Consider the following 23,279-nt stretch of genomic DNA (forward strand, 5'->3'; position numbering starts at 1 on the left):
TGCCTCAGGCACAGCATATGGTCCCAACTCACCCACGGTTCCCTGAACACGTTTTGTTCCTGTGCTGCTTCTGGACCCACGGTCGTCCCCTGCCGCAGACCTGTCAATCGGCCAGTCTTCCCCTGATCTGCTCCCGCCGCCGAGCCAAACGCCCGTCTGCCCTGGAGGTTTCATTTCCGGTGGGGGCGGGGGGGGGGATATTTATTTTGTTTTTTGTTTATTTCTTCCCCCTGTACAGGCCCCTTCAGTGCTCATTGCCCAGCAGCGAGGCCACTGGGGACGGTTCGTTGGCGCGGGGCCGTTCCGAGGGGCCTGCGGGGAAGGCCCCCAGCAGCGCGCACAAGGACACGTGCTCGGAGGAGCGTCCTCGGGCCAGTCACCATGACTCCGTGCTGGGCAGCAACTCACCTCTCCGACCGCACACCGGTCTCTGCGTCCTCCGTCTCCGATGAGGGGGGCAGAACCGGTGCCCCACCCCAGCGCACGGGCCAGACAACCAAACGAATGGCCCGTTCCCGTGCCGTCCCCAAGGGTGCGCCCCGCTCTCGGCCGAAGCCAGCTGCTCCACAGATGCGGGCGGGACGGGCTTCGGGGCTCCGACTCCCTCAATCGGCCACACAGCCGAAAGGAAGTCCCCGGGACACACTCACACGTGAATCCGGGTCCTGACGGCAACTGCACGCGAGAGACGGGAGAGGGGCACAGGCGCTCAGCATGTCCTTCTAGAGGACGCCCTGGGCTCCTGGCCTCCCCCCACCCCCAGACTTTCCACCGAACAGCGTCCGCCCTCCACCCGCGCTTCCTGCGTATCTCGCCCTCAAGGTCTTGGAGCCTGTGCCCCCTTTCCTCACAGCACCCCACGGGCGGGGCCCCCGAAGCCGAGCAGCATGGAGCACCTGCCGACCCCGGGCTCCTGCTTCTCGCCCGCGCTGCATCCTAGGCTTCATTCGTGGTGATGGAGGTACGGGCTCCTCGCTTACTCAGGGCTTTCAGACGCACGTTCCTTTGCCCCTCGCTTCCCTCAATTAAGAACAGGAGCGAAGAGGGCTCTGAGCCGGTTCTGGGGACGCTGTCCTGTCTGCGGCCGCATGCGCCAGTGAGCGCAAAGGCCGCCCGCCACGGGCTGGCTGTGTCCGCGCTGCCCAAGTTCTGCTCTTGCAAACAACGTGGCTACGGGAACGCTACCTGCCACCTGCCGTTCTGACCCTGCGCCTGTTCCACCTGCGGGACACACCCTCGGAGCGGCCTCCTGGGGCCCGCTCCCCCCACCCCTGGGCAACGTGAGTAAATAAATCTCAAGAAAAACAACGCTGCGAGTCTCGGCAGCTTATAAACCACCAGGAATACAGATCGCCCAGGCCGCTCTGGCTCTGGCTGCTCTGTTTATTAAAGTAAACGTTATTCCGGCTGGAGGCTACGCTCCTCTAACACGCTTCTTTTCTACTTCCGGTTACATCACACGGACGTAAACCATCTCCAGGAAATGCTTCGACTATGTTCTCCGCCCTTCTTTGCTGTGACGGCTGCTCACCGGTGCTGAGCCATCCGGGAACCCCAGGACACCAACCACCATGTGGGCATCCCCTCGTGCCTCTCGAGAGCCCTCACTGCAGGACACCGGACAGATGGCGGCTCTCTCGCTCTCACGCCACTAGGTTCTAGAACCACTGGGGGGCCTGCCCCAGGATGCTGCTTGTCTCCCTCCCCGCTGCGGCACCACCACCAAAACCTGGACCAAGTAAACATATGGAAGAGACAGCAAGTGTCCTTCCCCCACAAATCCCCTGCTCCTCCAGTCGCCTGCTGTCCCGCTGGCCCCCAACGTACCCAGGCACCACCCTGTGGTTCACAGACTCGCGGTGCTGCTGCGAGTCAAGGTGGGCCGGGGTGCCCTGAGCTGGCTACGCCTCCAGCAGAAGGCGGCCATAATCTCGCTTCCCGTAAGCACTTCAGCTGTGCAAAAACAGCCTCGACCGACTCTTCCACACGTGATCAGGCACTCGGAGATGCTTTGGGGACCTTCATTCATTAGCTTCTAGCTGTGGGGCAGTGTTCGGACACCGGCCCTCACAGCAATCGGCAGGCGCAAGCGCACGGCCGGGGCTGAGAGCCAGGACCCCGTCGGCAGCGCCACGAGGCTGCTCAACTGACAGAGGCGCAATTCTGACCCACTCCTGCAGGTGCGCTGCATGCAGCAGGGTCCCCTCACCCTGCCTGTGACCGCGGGGCCTCTGAGGACAGAATCCACGAGACGGTGATGGAGGGCGTTGGCCAGCATCTCCCGGGAGCTGGAGGTGATGGCAGAAAGCCCAAGGGCAATGCATGGGAGGCCGGAGCCCAGGCTCCGAGCACGATCTGCGAGTCACAGCGCACGAGAAAGCCCTTCTGCGTGCATTACCAGCGCTGTGGCCCCACGCGCAGGTGGTGCCAGAAGGGAGGATCCTGGGGGACATCCCAGCACAGGACCACCTACGGCCCGGGCAAACCAGGGGGCAAAGGCCCTGAGGCGCCCAGACCTCTCTGCGCCCCCGTTTCTTCATCTGTAACGCAGGCTACCAGCTCTCCGGGATGGTTTACAGTCTGAAGTATACGTTACAGGATGGAGACGAGGCTTCAGGGAGGTGATCCGTATCCAGAGGCTGCGGGCCGTCAGCGCGGGTGATCATCTTACTGCGTCTCCCAGACAGCTGGCTCCCTGGCCCTCGGACGGCACCCCGCGCGTGGCAGACGCGCATAAACGTCTGCTAAATGAAAACGAAGCTGGTGCCCCCCACCCCCGGACGCTCAGGGATGAGGTCACGAGGGAGAGACTGCACGCAAGCCCTGGGCTCAGCTGAGCAGACTGCGGGGCCGCCCTGAGCTCGGGGCGCGTGGGGAAGCTGGTGGGAAGCGGGTGGGACCGGCCCGCAGACGCGGCGGGAAGCAGATGCGCTGGTGTGCACCTGCCTGCCTGCTTTCGGCTGTCCCTCTGCTCGGGGAGGGAGATGCACTGGCTCTGGGAAAATGCCACCCGACAGCAGGAGGACGGGAGTGCCAGCTTGCCCGAGGCCTCCCTACAGCGTGTGTGGGCGGTGGCGGGGAGGGGACGGAGCGAGCACGGGAAGCCGCACAGCATTTCTGGACCATTAGCATCCACGGGGGTCACCAGCGGAGCCCTCCACAGCATACCGCGCTGTTCCGGTGAACACTCAGGCTCGTCAAAACCATCTTCCCCACCACTTCTCTGTTGACTTCAGGGCACACAAGCCCCCCGGACCTGACCTGCCATCATGTTTCCCATAAACTCCTTGCAGGTGTGAAGAGTGTGCCTAGCTTCTTCACAGCACCCTAAGGTTTCAAGAGAAATCAATGCCTCAGAAATGCGGATGAGCCTCAAGGAGACCTCAACTTTCTTTCTTTCTTCTTTTTAAAGATTTTATTTATTTATTTGTCACAGAGAGACAGCACAGGCAGGCAAAGTGGCAGGCAGAGCGAGAGAGAGAAGCAGGCTCCCCGCCGAGCAAGGAGCCCAATGTGGAACTCGATCCCAGGACCCAGGGATCATGACCTGGGCCGAAGGCAGCCACTTAACCGACTGAGCCCCCCAGGCGCCCAGACTTCAGCTTTCATACACACAATTCAACTTCAGCATGCCACTGCCCTAAATCAATTTTTATATTTCCGTTGGCAAAGGTTTCAAACGACATAGGCAGGAGGGATAATTAGCCCATTTGCAAAGCACAAAAACTTGAAAAGGCAAGATATGCTTTAAGCTCCCAAATTTATCTTCAGAGCAAAATGACACTTCCTCCTCGGAATGAGAATCAGACCCTGACAGCCAAGAGTAAGAACGCCATGGGGTGGACCTCGCCTGCCAGATGAACCACAACCTCAGCCTGCAGAATTCGGCCAAGAGCTGGCTTCCAACTACAGGGAGGAAACCTACAGCGTGGAAACATTTTGTCCCCATCTCTGAACGAGCACGAGCCAGTGGAGACAAAGCTTAGCTGGGCCTCATCTCTGAGGGTGAAACGGGCACAGTTACCAAAGGCTCCAGGAGCACAGGTGAAACCAGGGGCCCGCCCATGCAAACCAGGGTGGCCACCCCACCAGCTGGAGGTGGGTGACTCAGGGGCAGGGTGGGCAGGACTCCTGACAGTGCCTTTTTCTTCAGTTCTGACTGTTAACTCATGTAAATGCTTCAGGTATTTGAAAACGACTCCAAAAGAATGAATCCAAACACGAAAATGAGGAATAAACAGAAACAAATGAACCTAATGGAATATCAAATTTCATACAGTTATGTGACCAAGTACTTTGCTTTAGACCCCGTTATTCCAACTGTATAGTTAAAAAAAAACAAAACTATTTATTTATTTATTAGAGAGAGGGAGAGAGAGAGGGAGAGCATGAGAGGAGAGAGGTCAGCGGGAGAAGCAGACTCCCTGCCAAGCAGGGAGCCCGATGTGGGACCCGATCCCGTGACTCGAGGATCAGGACCTGAGCCGAAGGCAGTCACTCAAGCAGCTGAGGCACCGAGGCGCCCCAGGAACTGTCTCAACTGTCACCGTGCTGTCCCTGCAGCGCACACTCTGCTGAGCACAAGGCAAGCCCCTCGGTCAGAACTCGAGCATTCTTGAGGAAGCCGCACCGTCCACGCGTTTCATCTGCTCACACCAAGCCACACGCTCCCTGCTCTTCTGTTTCCTCTGCGTAGCCACAACACACCCGGGCCGGGTAACTGTCACCGAGGACAGCACGGTCAGCGCCCAGAGCAGTGCCTGGCCTGCTCCCAACACACCCCGGAGCACACTGTCGCCGGCGCTGCGCACGGCACGCAGAGACCCGCTGCACTGCGATGTCCCCGGTTCCTGCACGTGACACGAAACACCACAGCTCTATGCTTCCTGAGACCTGTGACGTTAAGTGGTTTTAAGTTGCCCATGCACTAGCCCACGCACTAGCAAGGACTCCTCCAACCCACAGTGTCCGCCCTGTGTCCACTCGTCTCCACCCTGAGCCTGTTACCCATGCGGTATGAGCATGAGATTTTAAAAAATTCAAGCAAGGGGCACCTGGGTGGCTCAGCGGGTTAAGTGTCTGACCCGTGACCTCCGCACAAGTCTTGATCTCAGGGTCTTGAGTTCAAGCACTGCACTGGGCTCTTTGCTGGACGTGGAACCTACTTAAAAAATTCTATGAGGGGCGCCTGGGTGGCTCAGTGGGTTAAAGCCTCTGCCTTCGGCTCAGGTCATGATCCCAGAGTCCTGGGATCAAGCCCCACGTCGGGCTCTCTGCTCAGCAGGGAGCCTGCTTCCCTTCCTTTCTCTCTGGCTGCCTCTCTGCCTACCTGTGATCTCTGTCAAATAAATAAATAAAATCTTAAAAAAAAAAAAATTCAATGAAACCATGCCAACCCCTCCTGCTGCTGCCACAACGCCCCTGGGCCCTCAGCAGGACTCGAAAAATAAAATAGAAAACCCAACTCTTAACATGGCCAGCTGCTGTCCAACCACCAGCTGACACCTGGCACCTCACCTTGCTTTCCACGGCTTAAATCAAGGCCAGGTTCATCCCTGCCCTTGGCCTTTGTCCCAGCAGTCGCAGTGCCAATACTCGCTCAGCCTTAGCTCAAGCATGATCCCTCCGCGGGGCCCTTCCCGGACCAGTGTGCCAGCAGACAGCCCTTCCCGTCGACGCCTGCATGATTTCGGGGGCATCTCACAGCCAGAACTTGTCTTGAGAAGGGGCGGGCATGCTGGCTCGCTGAGGACAGGCACCCTACATCCCAGGAGCACAGAACCCGGAGCGCGGAATGGGGCAGCGTCATGGAAGTGCCCAAGAGAAGTGGATGGCTCCGTCTCGCACAGATGATTACAGGCGCAGCAACAGAGAAGGACGAGCAGACAGGGCTGCTCGCGGAAAGAGGCAAACGGAAGTGTGCCACTGACCAGAGGCGAGCGGTCAAGTGCGCTGAAGGATCCGCGGAAACGCTTCATAACCCCAAGCAGCGGAAGCAAGCACGGGCTCCAAGAGGAGCTCTGCCCACCACTCCCGCCGAAGGGCAGTCCGTAAGGGGGGACTACAAAACTCAAGGGTATCACTAGACTCCATCCTCTCCGTGGAGCCTTTCAGCTCATCTCACCTCCTTCGGACTATGAGGTCAAGTCTCCCTAACGTACTAACTCGAGCTTGGCAAGGGATCAACCCTCGAGAAGAGCAGTAACGGTGAACTACGGAGGAGTGCCGCGCCCCGGCAGGCATTACAGCAGGGCCTGAGAAAAGCCTGCAGTTCTCCACCCAAGAGGCGGCTGCAGGGCTGAGTGTGTGGGGGCGACCCCGCGCAGCGAGTCGGCCAGCGTTAGCATCCTCCGCGGTCTGCCTAGCCACAGAGCCTGGCCCTGACTCATCCGCCCCCGCCCCCATCCTCTGGGCCAGGCTCTGCTTCCACCTTCCTCCCTTAACTCCGCCCGGCTGCCAGTTAGCCGACACCTCTGTGGCGACAACGCACCTGCACAGGTGGCCTTACCTGCTGTAAGTTGTGCTTTTAAGACCTCACTCTTCGGGGCGCTCTGAGTCCTATGTGAACGCTTCCCCAGGGATTCGCAGACTCTGGGCGAGACATGGGCAAAACGAGGGGTCCCACCCACAATTCAAGCCGAACATATTCTCTTTTCTTGGAATTCTCTGGGTGAGATGTCTTTTGAGAAACTCATTTGCTGGTTACAAAAAGACTGTGAAATCACTGCACTCCACTTGGAAGAATCAAAGCTGCATTTTCAACTTTAAATAAAATTGGAGGGAAGACTAAATGAGCAGTAATTTTTAAACACACTCATCACTGTGATCAAGTCACAGAAAGAGGGTCACTTGGGCCGTCTCACCACACCCCCACCCCCGGGGTTTCTCTGCCACAGCCAGCCTGTCACCACTGAGCCCACCCTGGGCGGACACCAGCAAGGGAGGAGGAGGGCACCTGGTGGGCCGGGCTGCCGCCCCCAACGCCCTTCCCTGCACGGTGGCTAAGCACGGGCAAACCGGAGACTCGGATTAGGAAAAGGACGATGGGTACTACACAAGGACTAGTGGGTTGTTTTTTTTTTTTTTTTTTTCTGTACCAAATAATGACAAATGACACATTTACCATGACTTTGACATGTCAGATACACAGAGCATGCCAGTCTCCCCCCACTTCCAGTTATATGCACCGATAGTCTCTAAGTCAACCCACCAAGAACAGAAAAACTGAACATATTTTTAAGTCTATTTGAAGACATCAAAGAGATATTGCAACCACCACTGGAGGGAGATTCCAAGCAAAAGGGAGCCCACCGAGACGACTCTAATATTTATAGTGCCACTCTCTCCCTCAAGGCATTTGATGATTCTGATTTTACTCAGGGATGGCGGGGGCGGGGGCAATATACCAATAAGCTGGAAAGAAAACACAGTAGAAAGCCAAGAAGAAAGTCTTGGCTAACAGAGCCTGGACAGCTCCATGGGTACGGGAAGACCACATTCAAGTGCAGGCCTGACAAGTCAGCCAGGTCTAAAAGCCAAGATCCCTGAGAGCAGGGACACATAGACAGTGAGCCCAGCACTCTGCAAGCGCTCCGAGAGCTGAGCCTTTAATGATCTCCTGTGCTTAGGAGACAAGAACTGGGCTTCAGGACCTGCCAAGAAGGAGGGGCCCTGGGAAACACTCCAAGCCTCCAGATGGAGGCCCTGGAGGGCTACGTGGTGGGAGGGAGGGGGGACAGGGAAGATGGCAGCTTACAAAGCTTGAACCCCAGTGTCTGGGGGTCCCCAGTTCCCCACCTGGGGTGTGTGAAGGGAGATGCTAAAGGAAGACAGCCTCACCCAGAGCCTCTACAGCTCTTCATACACAATATCCAACATTCAATTAAAAAGAAAGAAAAAGAGGGAAAGAGAGAGATAAAGAAAGAAAGAATGAACAAATGGATATAACAGTATACAGACCAAAAGAAAAAAGAACAGAAACAGATTGAGAGATGACCCATATACCAGAGTTACTGGATGCACACATCAACTTTTCAAATACATACTTGGCAGAGGGGAAATTTTCAGAGAATCAAAACAAATTCTAAACTGAAAAATATAGCAGTTAAAATTAAGAACTCAATCTGTGGGCTTAACATCAGAATAGACATAGGTGAAGAGAGAATCAGTGAACTGGAAGACAGGTCTGTAAAAAAATATATTTAGACAGTAGTCGGAGGAAAAAATCTAGAAAACAGAAGAGCTCAAAAGACACATGGGATATGGTAAAAGGATCCAGTGGGGACCCTCAAAGTAGAGGAAAGACAGAATGGGGAATTATGAATATCTACAGAAGTAACAGTCAAAATTTTTCCAAAACTGATTAAGGAACCAAGCCACTGACTCAACAAAGAATGTCTGAGGCAGAAAGAAATGTTAAAAGTAACAAGAGGAAAAAAGATACTGCGTTCAATGGGATAACAGTAACACTGTGAGCTGACTTTTCAAGGAAAAAAAAAAAAAGGAAGCCAGAAGACCATGGATTGGCATCTAAAAATGTTAAACAAAAATAACCACCAACCTGGAAGTATTCTTCAAAAGTAAAGGAAAAGTAAAGATGTTTCAGACAAAAAAAAAAAAAAAAAGAGCTCATCAACCATGGACATGAACTAAAAGAAATATTAAAGCAGTTCTTTGGGGAAAAGAAGTCTTTGACAGAAATATGAAAAAAAAAAAAAAAACAAGGAGTAAAGAGCAACTTCATGACAAAAAGTGTAACTAGGAAAATAAATCTTAATCAGTATTTTTTAAAAGATTTTATGTATTTATTTGACAGACAGAGATCACAAGCAGGCAGAGAGAGAGAGCGGGAAGCAGGCTCCCTGCTGAGCAGAGAGCCCAAATGTGAAACTCAATCCCAGAACCCTGAGATCATGACCTGAGCTAAAGCAGCCACTTAACCGACTGAGCCACCCAGGTGCCCCAAATCTTAGTAAGTCTTAAATGCACAAAGCAACGACAACAGGGCCAAAATCAATCTAAAATTTAAAAATATTATGATGACAAAAATGGTGGAGGGGAGTTCAATGCCTTCAGGTGTCAAAGGCAACAGGAGTATCAGGGAAGTAGTAAAAATACTAAATTAGGCCCAAGTTTAAACTGCACTCTGCACGTAGGAATACATATATTCCAACACCTAACAGAGAAGTATACAATTAAAAAACACTTCCTACTTTGAAACGAAAGCCAGAGAGAAAAAGAACACAGAGCAGCTGAGACAAAGAACACGTAGTAATACGGTACCTGTAAACCAACATATCAGTCAGTGTATTTAAACAGGGCAAATACTCCAACCAAAAGATAAAGACTATCAAATTCATTAAAATAAAGCTAAGCGTGTCCTTTTCACACAGGTACACTGTAAAACATGAGCTCGCAGACAGCAAACAACGGGCAGGTGAGCCCGAAACACAGAGAACCGACAGGGCAGATACGACTCCCAAGTAAAGTGAACTCCAGAGCCAAAGCCATTACTAGAGATGAGCAGGAACGTTTCATGATTAAAGTTCCATCGAGCAAGAAAACAAGAGTTCAAATTCAAACAGACCTAGTAACACAACCTCAAGATACATAAAAATTGATGAAAACAGAAAAGGAGAACGAGCCGAACCCACAAGCATGGAGGGCGACCTCGGACACGCCCTCAGTCACTGACAGAACCCACGACAGCGGCAATGAAGCCCGGGGTGCAGGGCTGGGCAGTCGGTCTGTAGTCCCACGGGGCTACTCCACTGAGATGTGCTCTCAAATATAAAACACACACCAGCTTTTAAAGGCTTCATATGATAAAACAATGTAAGATATTCCATTAGGTTTTTTTCCTGTTGATTATCCACTGAAATGACATTCTGGATATGGGTGTTAGATAAACTATATTCTTAAAATGACTTTCGCCTCTTTCTTATTTTATTGAACGTGGCTATGAGAATCTGAATTCCATGACTAACAAACTTCATCTCACCAGTAAACACAGAACACTGCACTCCCACCAATACACATAATTTTCAAGTGCCCAAGGAACACTTGATGAAAATGAATGCATGCTGAGCCATCAGAAAAGCCTGAGTCATTGCAAAGGACTGAAACAATGCAGGGCATATTTAGGGGCTGCAAAAGATGAACAAAAAATTTTTTTCTTAAAAAAAAATTTAAGAAAAAGAGACAAAGCACAAATTACCAGTATTTAGAATTTTTTTTTCTTTTTTCTTTTTAAGCAGGCTTCCTGCCAAGCAGGGAGCCTGATGCGGGGCTTGATCCCAGGACACTGGGATCATGACCTGAGCCGAAGGCAGACGCTTAACAACTGAGCCACCCAGGCGCCCCAGTATTAAGAATTTTTAAAAGGAAATAATCACAACAGATTCTGCAGATGATAAGGGTGTTATGAAGCATTTTATATCATTACTTGGAAAGCTTGGGTGGGCTGAGCAAATTCTTTTTTTTTTTTTAATTTTATTTATTTATTTGACAGACAGAGATCACAAGTAGGCAGAGAGGCAGGCAGAGAGAGAGGGGGAAGCAGGCTCCCCGCTGAGCAGAGAGCCGGAAGCGGGGCTCGATCCCAGGACCCTGAGATCATGACCTGAGCCGAAGGCAGAGGCTTAACCCACTGAGCCACCCACGTGCCCCGACCTGAGCAAATTCTTAAGGAAAAAAAGGCCTTCTCTAAATAGACACAAGAAGAAATATAAAATCAGAAAAATCCTATTTCCGCATAAAACAATGAATCTGAGATTGAAAACCTTCTCACAAGGAAAGCCCTATCCCAGCTGGTTTTGCCAAACAATTCTTCCAAATACTGAAGGAAGAAAACGTTAGACTCACACAAACCCTTCTGGGAACACACAAGGAACACTTCCTACCTTGTTCTATGAGACCAGCATGAACCTTAACACTGAAACCTACCAAGGACAACACAAGAAAGTACAACTATAGACCAACCTCCCTCATGAATAAATCCTGAGCAAAATATTAACAAATAAAATCCAGCAGAAAGAGAATACACAGAGATCAAGTCGGGATTATCGTTGTGCGGCAAAAAAATTTTAAGTTAAATCACCACACTAACAACAACAACAACAAAATCACTTATCCCAAAGATGCAGAAAACACATTCAAGAAAACTTAATGTAATTTAATTCACGATTTAAAAGAAAATCTTAGCAAACTAAAAATAGAGAACTTTCATATTCTGATAACAAACATCCCAGGAAAGCCACAGCCGGTATCACATGCGATGGTCAACTACTGAAAGCTCTCTCTCTGGTCCTGGGAGTGACACAAGGACACCTATTCTCATCACTTCTATCCAACACTGCACTGAAGATCCGAGCCAGTGCAAGAAGCAAGAAAAATAAAAATGGTTGTTGCACTGGAAAGGAAGAAAACTTATCAAAGGACACCTCTGAGACAATGAAAGGCAAACAGACAAGACTATTAAAAAAGATCTGCCATTCATATATGTGTTCAAAATAATACAAAGGACTCCTTCAAATCAATAAAGAACAAAGCAGACAAGCCCACCGAAAAATGGGCAAGAGAGAGTAATTTCACAGAAGAAGACATCCAAGCAGCCAGCAGACACGCACAGAGAAGACCTGCCCCTGCTTATTCACCCGTGGCCGGGCAGCAGCCGGCGCACAGCACGCTCAGCCTCCGCCACTTAACGCCCACCAGACAGCTTAAATGCAGGAACGGACAACACCAAGGGTCGGACGGCCACTGAGCGCGCACACACCGTGGGTGGGGGGACAAACACACGCCATCACTCAGCGATGCCGCTCCTCTGAGCACACTCGGTAGAAACGCACGCATCCCCGCACCCACAAGCAAGCTAGACCCGCCGGGGGCGGCACCTGGGACTACGCATGCCCCGCAGGAAGAATAAACTGTGGTACTAGACCGCCCCGAGAATGAGCAAAGCTACCAGGGGCCAGACAGACACATCGCCCAAGCATAATGCTCAATGACTGTCTCATTTACACGAGATCAGAGCACACCAAAGCAATCGATGGTGAAAAGTCAAGACCACGGGGACAGCTTCGGGACACAAGTGCTGCGAGAGGGTCAGAGGGGGCTTCCAGGACGCTCGGAAATGTTCTATCTCTTCGTCCAGGTGCTGGTCACAAGCACGTGTTCGCTAAGTGAAAAAAAGTTTTCTGAAATGTACACTCCCCACTGTGAATTTCTGAGTTTGTTATGGTTGAAATTCGCTAACGTATGTTAACAAATCTGCTCACAGACTGGGCCGGCAGGACAGATGCCTCTACTCGGATCCGTGTCCGCCGCACCCTCTCCGCCGCCCAACACGCGTCAAGCACTGCAGCAAGGAAAGTTCCTCAAACGGTTTACTTAATGGTTCCTGTTTCTCAAACGCTGCTCTCAGGTGCTCAGGCCTTGAGGCAGGCAGCGGGGAGGGGAGGCAGGGAGGAGGGGAGGCCAGGGAGGTAGGGACGTGGGGCGGTGGGGCGGTGGGCAGGTGGGCACGTGGGTGTGGCCAGCGTTGCACTCTCCACTCAACCAAGAGCGTCCAGGCTACAGCACCCTGAGCAGTAGCTAAAAACAAATCACGGAGCAACGGTGGCAACCGGTGACAGCCCCGCCACCGCACGGAACTCCTGTCCCTTCTGTCAGGTCGTGTGTGCTCCTTCTTCCAAAAATCGGCCTGATCCAATACGTAAGTATTCGACATGCACGTCGTGCGCGGCCTCAAATTACACTAAGACACATAACAATCACGAAACAAAACAAGAAAGCAAAATCTACTGAAAAATTTACAAGGACACTAAAATTTACAAGGACACTAAAATTGCGGTGGCGCACCATCCCGCCCATGCTTCCGAGCTCACGGTAACAAAACCCGACCTGTGCCAACTACAGAACCGGTGAGGCTTGCGTGGGAAGAACCGTGGCGGTCCGCCGAGCCCACGGGGAAGGAGCGCTACAGCACTACCGCCGGGTTATTACTGCGAAACAGGAAATGCCAGCGTTTGGCTTATCAATCTTTCAGGAGAACCGACTGCAGCCAAGAACGCACTCGGGCTAGCAATTACTCATTCACTAATTGAGCGCTGCAGACCGATGGCGGGAGCACAAACCTGCGCTTAGGCAGGCCCACCTGAAAGGACCACAAGGGCGCCTATTACGGCTGAGTCAAGTGGCACCCAGGCAGCTGTGAGCACCCAAGCACCAGGTGCCACTTGCCTTACACTTTCGTGGGTGACGTTGTCCCCTCACCTATCATTATGTCCTCGCTCGGCTCCACAAGAAGTGGAGGCTTTGAAACACCAGTCAAGCATCACAGACTCAGATGAACGACTTCAGTGTCACTTCAAGCTGACGATTCTCATCAGCTGAGAGACAGTTCCGTCTCATGTCCCCCCCATGACAAACTGCGTTCACAAAACACAGGCATTCTTCTAAAGGTGGACTGTAAAAACACCCTTCCCGTGAGATCAATCCTATCTGCCCATTAAATTTCTTTAGAAAATGGGAGCTACGTGATAAAATCCACGAGAAGCACACATTCAGCCAGAAAGGCCTGAGACAACAGAACGGAAGGCACCACACAGCTTGGGACGCCTCGTGGCCCCCGTCCAAAATCTTCGGAGCACTGTTCCTTCTGCTGCCCGAGGAAGGGAACAAGAGCTACGAGGTGTCTACAGTGAAGCACACCACGGAGCTCATCCTTGCTTGTTTAACCGTCAGAAACTCTCTGCACGTGGCTTACGAAAACCAGAACCATTTCACAAACTCGCCTAAAACGTGAACGCCACGAAAGATGATACCGTAAAACAACACAGAGAGAGGAAAAGAAGAATCTGTAGCGTTCCGGGTGCAAAGGATCCATACCTGTGGGAGCGCAGTGTTGAGCTGCCTCTGCAAGGAGTCTCGCTCGTGACCAAGCTCGTGTAACTTCCCCTGGGTCAGTGCCAGGGTCTCCTGAGTCTCTCTCAGCGTGTCCAGAAGACGGTCCCTCTCTTCCAGCATGGACACCATCAGCTGTTCGAAATGTGAATCTGCGTCTGGCTGCGACGGGGAGCCGGACCCATGACTCCCACTTCCTCCTGATGGGCCTTCGGCTTCACTGATGGTCGGCATCACCTCGCACATCATCTTGAAACGAAAGACCCAGACTCTAGTCATTAAGTGCAAAACAGGGGCTCCCGCAATCCGGCAACGTTCTTGCCGACGGCCGACAGACAGCCTCGTTATTCTGGGCTCTGACTTTACTCTGAATATAAAGAAGTGGGGGAAAACACACACAGGAGTGCGGAGTCCGGAACCCACAAGAGAAACACACCGCGGCGCGCAAGGATCCAGAAGGGGTAAAGAACCCCTCCCATGAACAACAAACCCTGTGGCACGTTGTTTGCAAAGCCCTACCTTCTAGTTGTTGGAAACAAGTGTGCTTCTGTAACCCATTTGTTTTTCCTATTTCCCGGTGGGGGAGAGAGAAAGTGGAAACACAAGCCACCCAATGCTTTCTCAGGAAACGCACAGAAGGAGCATACAGCCCGTGAAACTGACCAGTACAAAATCCACCAGGCATCTTACAGGAATGTGTGCAGTCAGCTCCGAGGAGGACTGCCGGCTCCCTGAACTCTCGGGCTGGATCCGCTGAGCGCTAAAAGGAACTGGACCCGTTCAGCGCCGGGAAAGGTGTTTTCCAACGGCTGCAAGGTGCGGCGGTCCGGCACCCGAACTTAGGTAGGTTTACAGCCGTAAAAAAGGAAAGAAAAGGAAACTTTCACAAGGGGACGTGGAGCTGGTGGCTACCGCCGCGGCCAGGGCCAGGAAGGAAGGAAAAGTGAAAGGCGAGAAGGGAGACGCTGTGAAGTGTCCCCCACATAGGGCCGGCACGAGAGGAAGGAGGGCCGGGCCCGGAGGCTGGACCCCCGAGGAGATGCCGAGGACTGCGCACCGGGCGGCGACACAACGACCTCGGTCCCCCTCGCACCCGCGCCGGGCGCCGCACAGTCCCCGGACCCCGAGGAGGGGAGGACCGCTGACAGCTGGAGCGCAGCCCAGGTCGCGGCTTCTCCCGGGCACAGGTCCCCGGCCCCCGCGCCCGGCGCCGGGCTGACCGGGGCTGACTCGGCCACCGGGGTGACCGGGGCGCCGCGGTCAGGGGAGGGGGCGGCGAGCGGCCCCGGGAGCCAGTCCCTCGGGGCGCGTCGGCCAGGGATCCCGCCGGGCTCCCGCCCCCGCGCCCGGGGGGCTGACAGCGAGCGCCGCGCACCCGCCGCGGAGAGGGGGGCCGGCGCCCGGGGCGACCTCGGCCCCGCTCCGCCCCGAGCCTGCCTCGGTCTCCCGCTCCTTTACCTTGCTCGCCGGCGGGAGCGGGCGAGGAGGCTCCGCGGCGGCTCGCGGGCGGCTGCTCGCTCCGGGCGAGCTCGGGGCCCGACGAAGGCAGCCCGCGCCCGCGCCCGCCCGCCCCGGGCCCGCAGCCCCCCAGTCACTAAGGCCGGCCCGCGGCCGGACACTGGCTGAGCGCAGCAGGAGCGGGCCCGGCTGCGCGTCGCCGGCGTCAACGTGCCCGACGTCGGGCGCGTCGGCGCAGCGTCAGCGCCGAGCGCCGCCGGCCGGCCCCGCCCCCCCGGGAGGAGCGCCGCGGAGGCCGAGTGCGCAAGCGCCGCCCTCTCAGGTGGGCGGGCCGGGTCTCTCGGGCGGCGACTGGCTAGGTGCGAGGGGAGCCACGCCTACTCCCGCGCCCCGGCCCCGCCCCCAGCCCCGCCCCGCCCAGGTGGGGGTCGTCTCGGTGTCTCCGCAGCTTCCCGAAGGCATCTGCCCCCGAATCTCCCCTTCCAGCCGCCGGGCAAGCCAAAGGCCGTTATCGAACGTCTGCGGTGCATCAGGTTCTGAGCCAGACCCTTACCAGACATCACGTCCGCACACCTTACAGGAGGGCGCGCCCAGGTGCGGGTCACCTGCGGGTCACCTGCGGGCTGCCGCCTCGGAGACCGGAGCCTCCTCGGGACCAAACCTCGCAGGACTCCGAAGGACGCGGTTCTGCGCGGGGCCCGCTCACCGAGGCTTACCTGCCGTACCTGCGGAGGCCCAGGTGGGCGGGTTTGCTGTGGAGGCCCGTGGGCGCTGTGTGGGGAGAGCAGGCTTGGGAGCCACGAGCGGCTGGTTCGACTCCCAGCACATGCTTGTCCCTGAGTGGGGGGCTGGGCAACTCGGGGAGCCCGCGGGCCCCTGTGCCCCATCTGCAGGAGGCGGAAATGACCCGACCTGCCCCGGGGATGTTATAACAGGTGGGATCCTACGGTGGTTAGGGCCCTCGTCCTTATTCATGCTTCTATTTTGTACTTAGCTTTTAAAAACGCCTGTTCTGGGCCGCGTCTCGTGCTGACTCTTGCAGACACAGAGACGGTAACAGGCCTTTAATAAATTAAAGCAGACGCTGGCCCCTCAGGGTTTCACAGCTGCAGCACAGACTCTCCACTGGCCGAAGTGCCAGGGCCTTGCTGCCAGGGCCACTGGCTCCTGTGTCGGTGGTGAGGGAGCCAGGAGCCCCCGAAGTCACCCAAGCCCAAGTGGAGGTCGTGTGGAGAGTGGGTGAACCCTTCCAAGTGGATTCCTGATTCCCACTGAGAGCTCCCCAGCAACAGGCGCTGCCTCTGACTGGCTTTCTCTCCTAGGGCCCAGGACCCCTTTCATTCATGGGTCCGTTCATCCAATAAATAATGATGCACAAAAATAGGAATTTGCGCCCCTGGCCCAGGGTCTGGAACGGAGGAAAATTTCCAGCTCTCCTCAAGTGTACCAGCTTAATTCAACCAGCACAGATTCGCACCACACCCATAAAGTATTTGTCTCCTAAGAAATCAACCCAGTGCCAACATTTAGTTCAACGGTGTGGAATGTTCATTCATTTCATAAACGTGTAGAGAGCATTATGAGCCAGGCATGGCCTAGGTTTCGGGAACACAGAGCTGTCTAAGATATCCCTTGGCCCAGTTTACAGCCTGGAGGGGAGAGGAGAAAGACTATTCCAATGTCAAGTTAACAAGTGTGTAACTTAGCGTTGTGGGACCAAAGAGGACATAACATCTCAGCTGGGTCTCGAAGGATGAGCAGTTTCCCAAGCAGAGAAGGGAGAAGCCCATTTGGTATAGCTCCAGGAAAACGAGATCCCAGATTCCACTCATTTTCCTTCATTCATTCCATTCCCCCCCAGACTGCAAAAATCATTAAGAGGAAGATTGTAAACTTAAATGGCCTGAAGAAGAGATTGATTAAATCTTTGCACTTTCAAATGACAGAAAGCTTGGTGGCATTCACTGTCATGTTTTCAGTAACTAGCTCATAACCGGCATAATTCCACATCTCAGTGGTGGCAGCGGTCACACGACCGTGTTCCTTTGTCAGAACTCACAGAACTGCCCATTAGCATGGGAAGTATGCTCTGATATTTAAAATGGAGGAAAAAAAACTTTTTAAATAAAAGCGAGTTACAAACAAGTGTAGACGCTGTGAGTCCAAGTTCAAAGAAGAAAACGTCTGTGTTTAGATGAAGAACATATGTAAAATTTCTTACCTTTGTATCTGAAAAACTGTAGAATGTTATTAACCAAAGTGATAAAATTTTACCAAAACAAGTTTTACATGAAATAAAATATTTTTGAAAAGCAAAATTAAATTTTACGCCTCAGAGTTACAAAGGACAAACATCTATGTTTCTATTTGACCGTAGTCAATTAGTCCTCCACATTTCTCTGTATACACGTACGCTTATATATTCCCGGAAAGAGATCTGTCAGAACGTGGGCAGTGGTCTTTCCGGGGGAACTGTGGGCATTTTTCATGTCCTTCTTTGTGCTAGTTTGTGCTTTCCAGACGCTTAATCATGAATGTGCATTATTTCTATCATTAGGCAAGACCCGCCCCCCACCCCCCGGCCCCGCCCCGCCAAGAAATGTTCTTTTAGTAAAACCTAGCCAAGCATGAATCATGAAAACTGGCTTTTGGGAAGCAAAAATGTCTTTTCTACGTATCCGTCTATACCGCCCAACTAAACTTTCCCCAGAGTATCTATCCAAAAAATGCTTTAGAGAAGGTGGTATCCTTGTCAGGTTCAATCAGGAAAACAACGAGCAGGGGAAATACTTTGCACATTATTTCTAACATTCCTGTTGAAGGTTTGATAAAGAAAACCTGGGCACCTGGGTGGCTCAGTTGGTTCAGAGACTGCCTTTGGCTTGGGTCATGGGTCCTGGGTCCTGGGACCGAGTCCTGTGTCTGGCTCCCCCTGCTCTGTGGGAAGCCTGATTTCTCCCTCTCCCTCTGCCTGCCACTCCCCTTGCTTGTGCTCTCTCTCTCTCTCTTTCAAATAAAGAAAGTAAATCTAAAAAAAAGAAAAAGAAAACCCAGTAACATGGGAGGGGAGGGGCTGGATAGTTCAGTATTACGCCCAGGGTTGTGTTTTTTACAAACGTGCCCACCAGCTCAGCTCTCTGGATGATGTGGTTGTCAGCCTTGAACCTGACCCCATCCACCTCTCCTTTCTGCGGAAGAGGTGGGGGGCCTGGGCTTGGTGACCTCAGCTGCTAGTGTGAACCCTGCTTGGGTTTCCCGTGTGTCCCTGCTGAGGTGGGAGGAGAGAGGGAAAGAAAGAGAACCCTCGTACTTGCTTTCCTTCTGCCATTCTCGAAGAAATTCACGATCCGTCCTGTATCCTTCCAACTCCACGGAGGAGGAAAGAATGATCCAAGTGGCTGGCGAGCCGGGAGGTCACCAGCCACAGTGTTCTAGTTGCCACGGAAGTTCTACTGCCCATTGTTAACCGGGCCTGGAATTCTGATCTTGCGTGAGACAGTTGGGAGGTTGGTTGGGTGTGTGTCCATCCCCGAGGCCACAGACAGGAACCATCACATTTGCAGAACATTTATGGAGACCCCTTCCCCCATATAACCTCACTCAACCCTCCCGGGTGTACAATGAGGACACTGAGACCCCACAGATGAACTCACCCGCCCAGTTGACGATTCCGTGGAAGTTGGGCTTGAACCAAAGCCTGGCTCCAAAGACAGTTTTCTTGATGGTTTTGAAAGCATCCAAAGGCATCCTCAGGCCCCCAAAGCTGGGGACAAACCCCCTGGACCAGTGCTGGACCACCAAGATACTGACCCGATGCTCACCAGGGTCTGTGGGCCTCTCGGCCATCTTGTCCCAGCACATTGCCAGGCACAGGGAGTCCCCAGGCCCTGGGGCATCCCAGGCTTCCCATACGGGCATGAAGACTTCGGTCCCTTTCTTCTATATAATTATATTTTAAAAGCAAGTCATAAACTGCTGCAATTTGTGTCTCGACAACTTCATTGTGTTCATCACATTCTTAACAATGCCCAGCTATGGTAGGGAGAAGGGCCCAGAGAGGTAGCTCAAGCTCTCCCAGGGCTAGGCTGGAGCCCCGGCCCCTACCTTCACCTTGACCTCGGGCAAGGTACGTCGCAACCTGCCCTGAAGCCTCAATGTTGTCACCTGTCAGGGATAATAACAGCCACATGAAACACCACGATGGAACTTTGGGAGACTCAAGGCTGGAAATAAGAGGTGACCGGGGGCCCTGGGCCCCCATCAGGGGTGACCTCCCTGGCTGGTCACCTTTTCCCTCTGTGAGTGGTGCTTTCAGACCGTCATCAGAGACTCTGGAGCCGGGAGCTCTGGTTCCAACCTTGGCTCTGCTGCTTTGGGCCATGGCTGTGTACTCGTAGGCAAGTTGCTTGACCTCTCTGGACTCAGTTTCCTCGTTCCTGAAGTGAAGATGATTGTGCCACCTCGGAGGGGGGCTGTGAGGGCTCAGGGAGTCGGGAAAGGCCATATGGGGGATCACTACACAGCGGAAGTCCCTTGTATCTGGGCCTTGCCCACCCCCCTGGAGGGAAACAGGGTTGGTCCCAGTCCACTGGCGTCTCATTCCCCTTTGTCCCCGATGGGCTGAGAGAAGGCCTGGGCCCCTGTTCTCATCAGTGTCACATAAGGGACAGCCTGCAGGGTCTTTGTTCAGACCAAGAAAGTCCCGAGGCCACTGCCCTCTCCCGTTGGCAGCCTGCCCTGGGACATGTGTGGCTGGTAACTGTGACAGCGACAGGACGTCCTGACACACCGCCCAGCATCCTCCCAGACAGGGATTTCGGCCCACGTCTCTCAGGCAGGTGGTATGTTTCCCGACTCCAAATAGCCAGAAAGATCCGTCCAGGAATCCAGAAAGAAGGGGGCGTCTGGCTGGCTCAGTCAGCTCGGCATTGGGCTCCTCTGCTCAGCTCAGGTCTGGACCTCAGGGTCGTGAGTTCAAGCCCTGCATCAGGCCAGAGCCTACAAGAAGAAGGGAAGGAAGGAAGAGAGGAAGGAAGGAAGGAAGGGAGGGGACAAGGAAAAGGGAAGGAAAGGAAAAAAAAAGAAAAAAGAAAAGAGAAAGAGAAAGGAAAAGAAAGCTGGAAAAAGGGGAAAGTGTGGTTAACTGTCTTCATAAAGTTAAACTTGATCACCAGGAGGGGCCACTGGTTGGTCCAGTCAGAGCAAGGACAGGAAATGCTGTCACGTGGAGTCACCGAGGAGGGCGAGGTGGACGGCTGGGAGCCGCAGATGAGGGGCGTTTCTGGCACGTGGGACGGGAGACGGCGCAGCCTTGCTGGCTCAGGGCTGCCGCATGATGGGGGGGGGGTGCCTGTACTCAGCCAGCCTCTGCCAGGGGTGACTCATTCTTGCAAAGAAAATAAATGTTAATGAGCTAATACACACAGCCTACTTCAGACAGAGCCGATGAGTGGTGTTTTAAGGGATGAGCGGATCAAGTACTTAGGCTAGCAGCGGCGGCTGCTCCCGTGCGGGGCTACGGAGCCTCCTGAGGGATCCGTAGGGTGTGGGAGCTGCACCCCCAATAGCTCTGGCGGGCGTTTCCCGAGTTCGAGGAGTCACTGTGCGCTACGGTTTCCCGTCAAGCCGATGAAAGAGCGTCACCACCCAAAAGTTGCCTCATGGGTGAGACTTGAGGACATTATGTTGAGTGAAATGCACCTGTCACCAAAGGACACATTTCACCTGAAGAGGTCCCTGCAGTGGTTAGCCTCCCAGGGACGGAGAGTGGCAGAGTGGCGGGGTGGGGATGCGCAGGGGAGGGAAGGGGGTCAGTGTCTCGGGGGACGGAAGGTGGACGGTGGGCGTTGGGGCCGAGGGAGGGCCACAAAGGTCCCGTTTGGGAAGATGGAAAGTTCTGGAGGCAGAGGGCGGGGACGGCTGTGCCATGTGATTGTGCTTCAAACCACTGAGCTCCGCAGTTAAAAATAGCTGAGATGGTAAACTTCGTGTCCTCTGTTTTTACCACAATTAAAAAAAAAAGCAACCAGTACTCCTCCTCTTGACCAAGTTGACGACGCTTCGTACAGATGCCGGTATCAATGCCCTGAATGAAATTCTTCCACGACCTAAATATTTATCAATGAAACAAAGGATCCAGATGATCAGACAGGGCAACAAATCTGTAATGGTAGACATCTGTGGAGTCATCTTTAAGTGTTTTTAATGATTTGTATTTGGCAATCATTTTTTGTTAACTCCTTCTCTAAATGTTTGCTATTATCCAACGTCTGTAACAGATGGTCCTTTTCACATTATTAAAATATGTGGTATTGTCAGAACGATAGTTTGTAATGAGAAGAAGCCATGTGGGGGGCGCCTGGGTGGCTCAGTGGGTTAAGCGTCTGCCTTCGGCTCGGGTCATGATCTCGAGTCCTGCATTGGGCTCCCTGCTCAGCGGGAAGCCTGCTTCTCTCTCGCCCTCTGACCCTCCCTCTGCTTGTGCACTCTTACTCTCCACCAAATAAATAAATAAAATTTTAAGAAAAAAAAAAAAGGAAAAGAAGAAGCCATGTGTTTGTGATTTTTTCTTTTTTAACAGAAAACCTGTGAACCTGTGTATTCCGGTCACTCATCATTTAAGAGCACAGAAATACGGTGTTCTGAAAGCTGCAGAACAATTAAGATTCCTGAGCCTTAAAGATGAGTATGTGTTGGGAACTGGGAGACCGTGATTGCTGCCACACCCGGGAAAGAGGAGCACTGACCCAACGTCACCTTCGAACACCTTTGGGTGCTCCGTCTGGTGCCTGCAGGCAACGGCAGTCCAACCGGGAAAGCTCTTCTCCTTCTTCCTGACACTTCCTTAAGCTCGCTTTTAACTTTCGGGGCACCTGGACGGCTGGGCCGGTGAGGGGCGTGATTCTCGATGTGAGGGTTGTGAGTTCAAGCCCCATGTTGGGCACAGAGAGTCCTTAAAAATAAAATCTTTTTAGAAAATCACGTTAAGGGGCACCTGGGTGGCTCAGTGGGTTAAAGACTCTGCCTTTGGCTCAGGTCATGATCTCAGGGTCCTGGGATCGAGCCCCGCATCAGGCTCTCTGCTCAGTGAGGAGCCTGTTTCTCCCTCTCTCTCTGCCTGCCTCTCTGCCTACTTGTGACCTCTCTGTCAACTAAATAAATAAAATATTAAAAAAAAAAGAAAATCACGTTAACTTTTATAGCTGCCGCGACAAGCATTAGGCGGTGCAGAGGCTGTAGACAGTTCGCGTATGTGTCTGGCAGACAGGCCCGTGTGGAGTGACTTTATGCCGGGCGGCAGGCCGCGCACTGGAAATACATCAACGAGTCAAGACGTCAGGGCTCAGGGTCTAGGTGGAGAAAGAGATGAACGAGCAAAACCCTTGCCTCTGCTTTGAAAATAGTGTGTGTTGGGGCCGGTGACTGTCGCCTTTGAGACAGACGCGCATCCGCCCATTCCCAGAGTCAAGAAGAGGAGGGGAGGTTGCTGTGGGTCCCCGGGCCCCTCCCCAGCCTTCTGCGTCTCCCGTGACGTGGAGGAGGAAATGAGTTTTCCGGGAGAAGCCAGAGTGGCACACGGATGTGAGCCTGGGTCGATTACCTGATGAGTCCATCTCTCAAGCGAAGAGCTCCTACGTGCGTTTTGGATCTTTGTCTTGGAGCCCAGTGGTCACTCTTCACGGCTAATACCAAGTTAATTTGGAACCAAAACCTTTAGCATTTTATGTAACAACAAATGGGAAAAGCTGAAAACACTTTTTGGTTGCGATTGGCCTCCGGGTATTAGTTGCCAAGGGCCTGCTGTCGCAAAGTCCCTTAGTCTGGGCACTTTAAACAACAGACACGTACCATCCCCCAGGCCTGGGGGCCGAAGCCTGAGATGCAGGCATGGGCAGGGTGGGGGTCCCCCCGAGGCT

General features: G+C 53.4%; 2 protein-coding genes across 8 annotated transcripts in view; one reads left to right on the top strand and one right to left on the bottom strand.

Annotated features, from left to right (window-relative positions):
- Window positions 1–15,559, bottom strand: part of PPFIA1 (PTPRF interacting protein alpha 1) — a 75,757-nt gene extending 60,198 nt beyond the window's left edge. For all 7 annotated transcript variants that reach the window (XM_046014596.1, XM_046014597.1, XM_046014594.1 and 4 more), the window contains exons 1-2: window positions 15,364–15,559; window positions 13,891–14,154 (exon numbers count right to left, since the gene is read on the bottom strand). In XM_046014596.1, coding sequence (XP_045870552.1) covers window positions 13,891–14,154 — 264 coding nt within the window. In that variant the 5' untranslated portion in view covers window positions 15,364–15,559. The remainder of the gene's footprint in view (window positions 1–13,890; window positions 14,155–15,363) is intronic.
- Window positions 14,383–22,295, top strand: LOC123948183 (translation initiation factor IF-2-like). The gene is made up of 4 exons (XM_046014721.1): window positions 14,383–14,454; window positions 14,893–15,147; window positions 15,224–16,298; window positions 21,944–22,295. Exons 1-4 carry the CDS (start codon window positions 14,383–14,385, stop codon window positions 21,952–21,954), a joined length of 1,413 nt encoding a protein of 470 aa, XP_045870677.1. The 3' UTR covers window positions 21,955–22,295.
- Window positions 22,296–23,279: the final 984 nt, after the last annotated feature.

This window comes from Meles meles, chromosome 8 (genome assembly GCF_922984935.1).
Source record: "Meles meles chromosome 8, mMelMel3.1 paternal haplotype, whole genome shotgun sequence".
NCBI classification, from domain to species: domain Eukaryota; kingdom Metazoa; phylum Chordata; class Mammalia; order Carnivora; family Mustelidae; genus Meles; species Meles meles.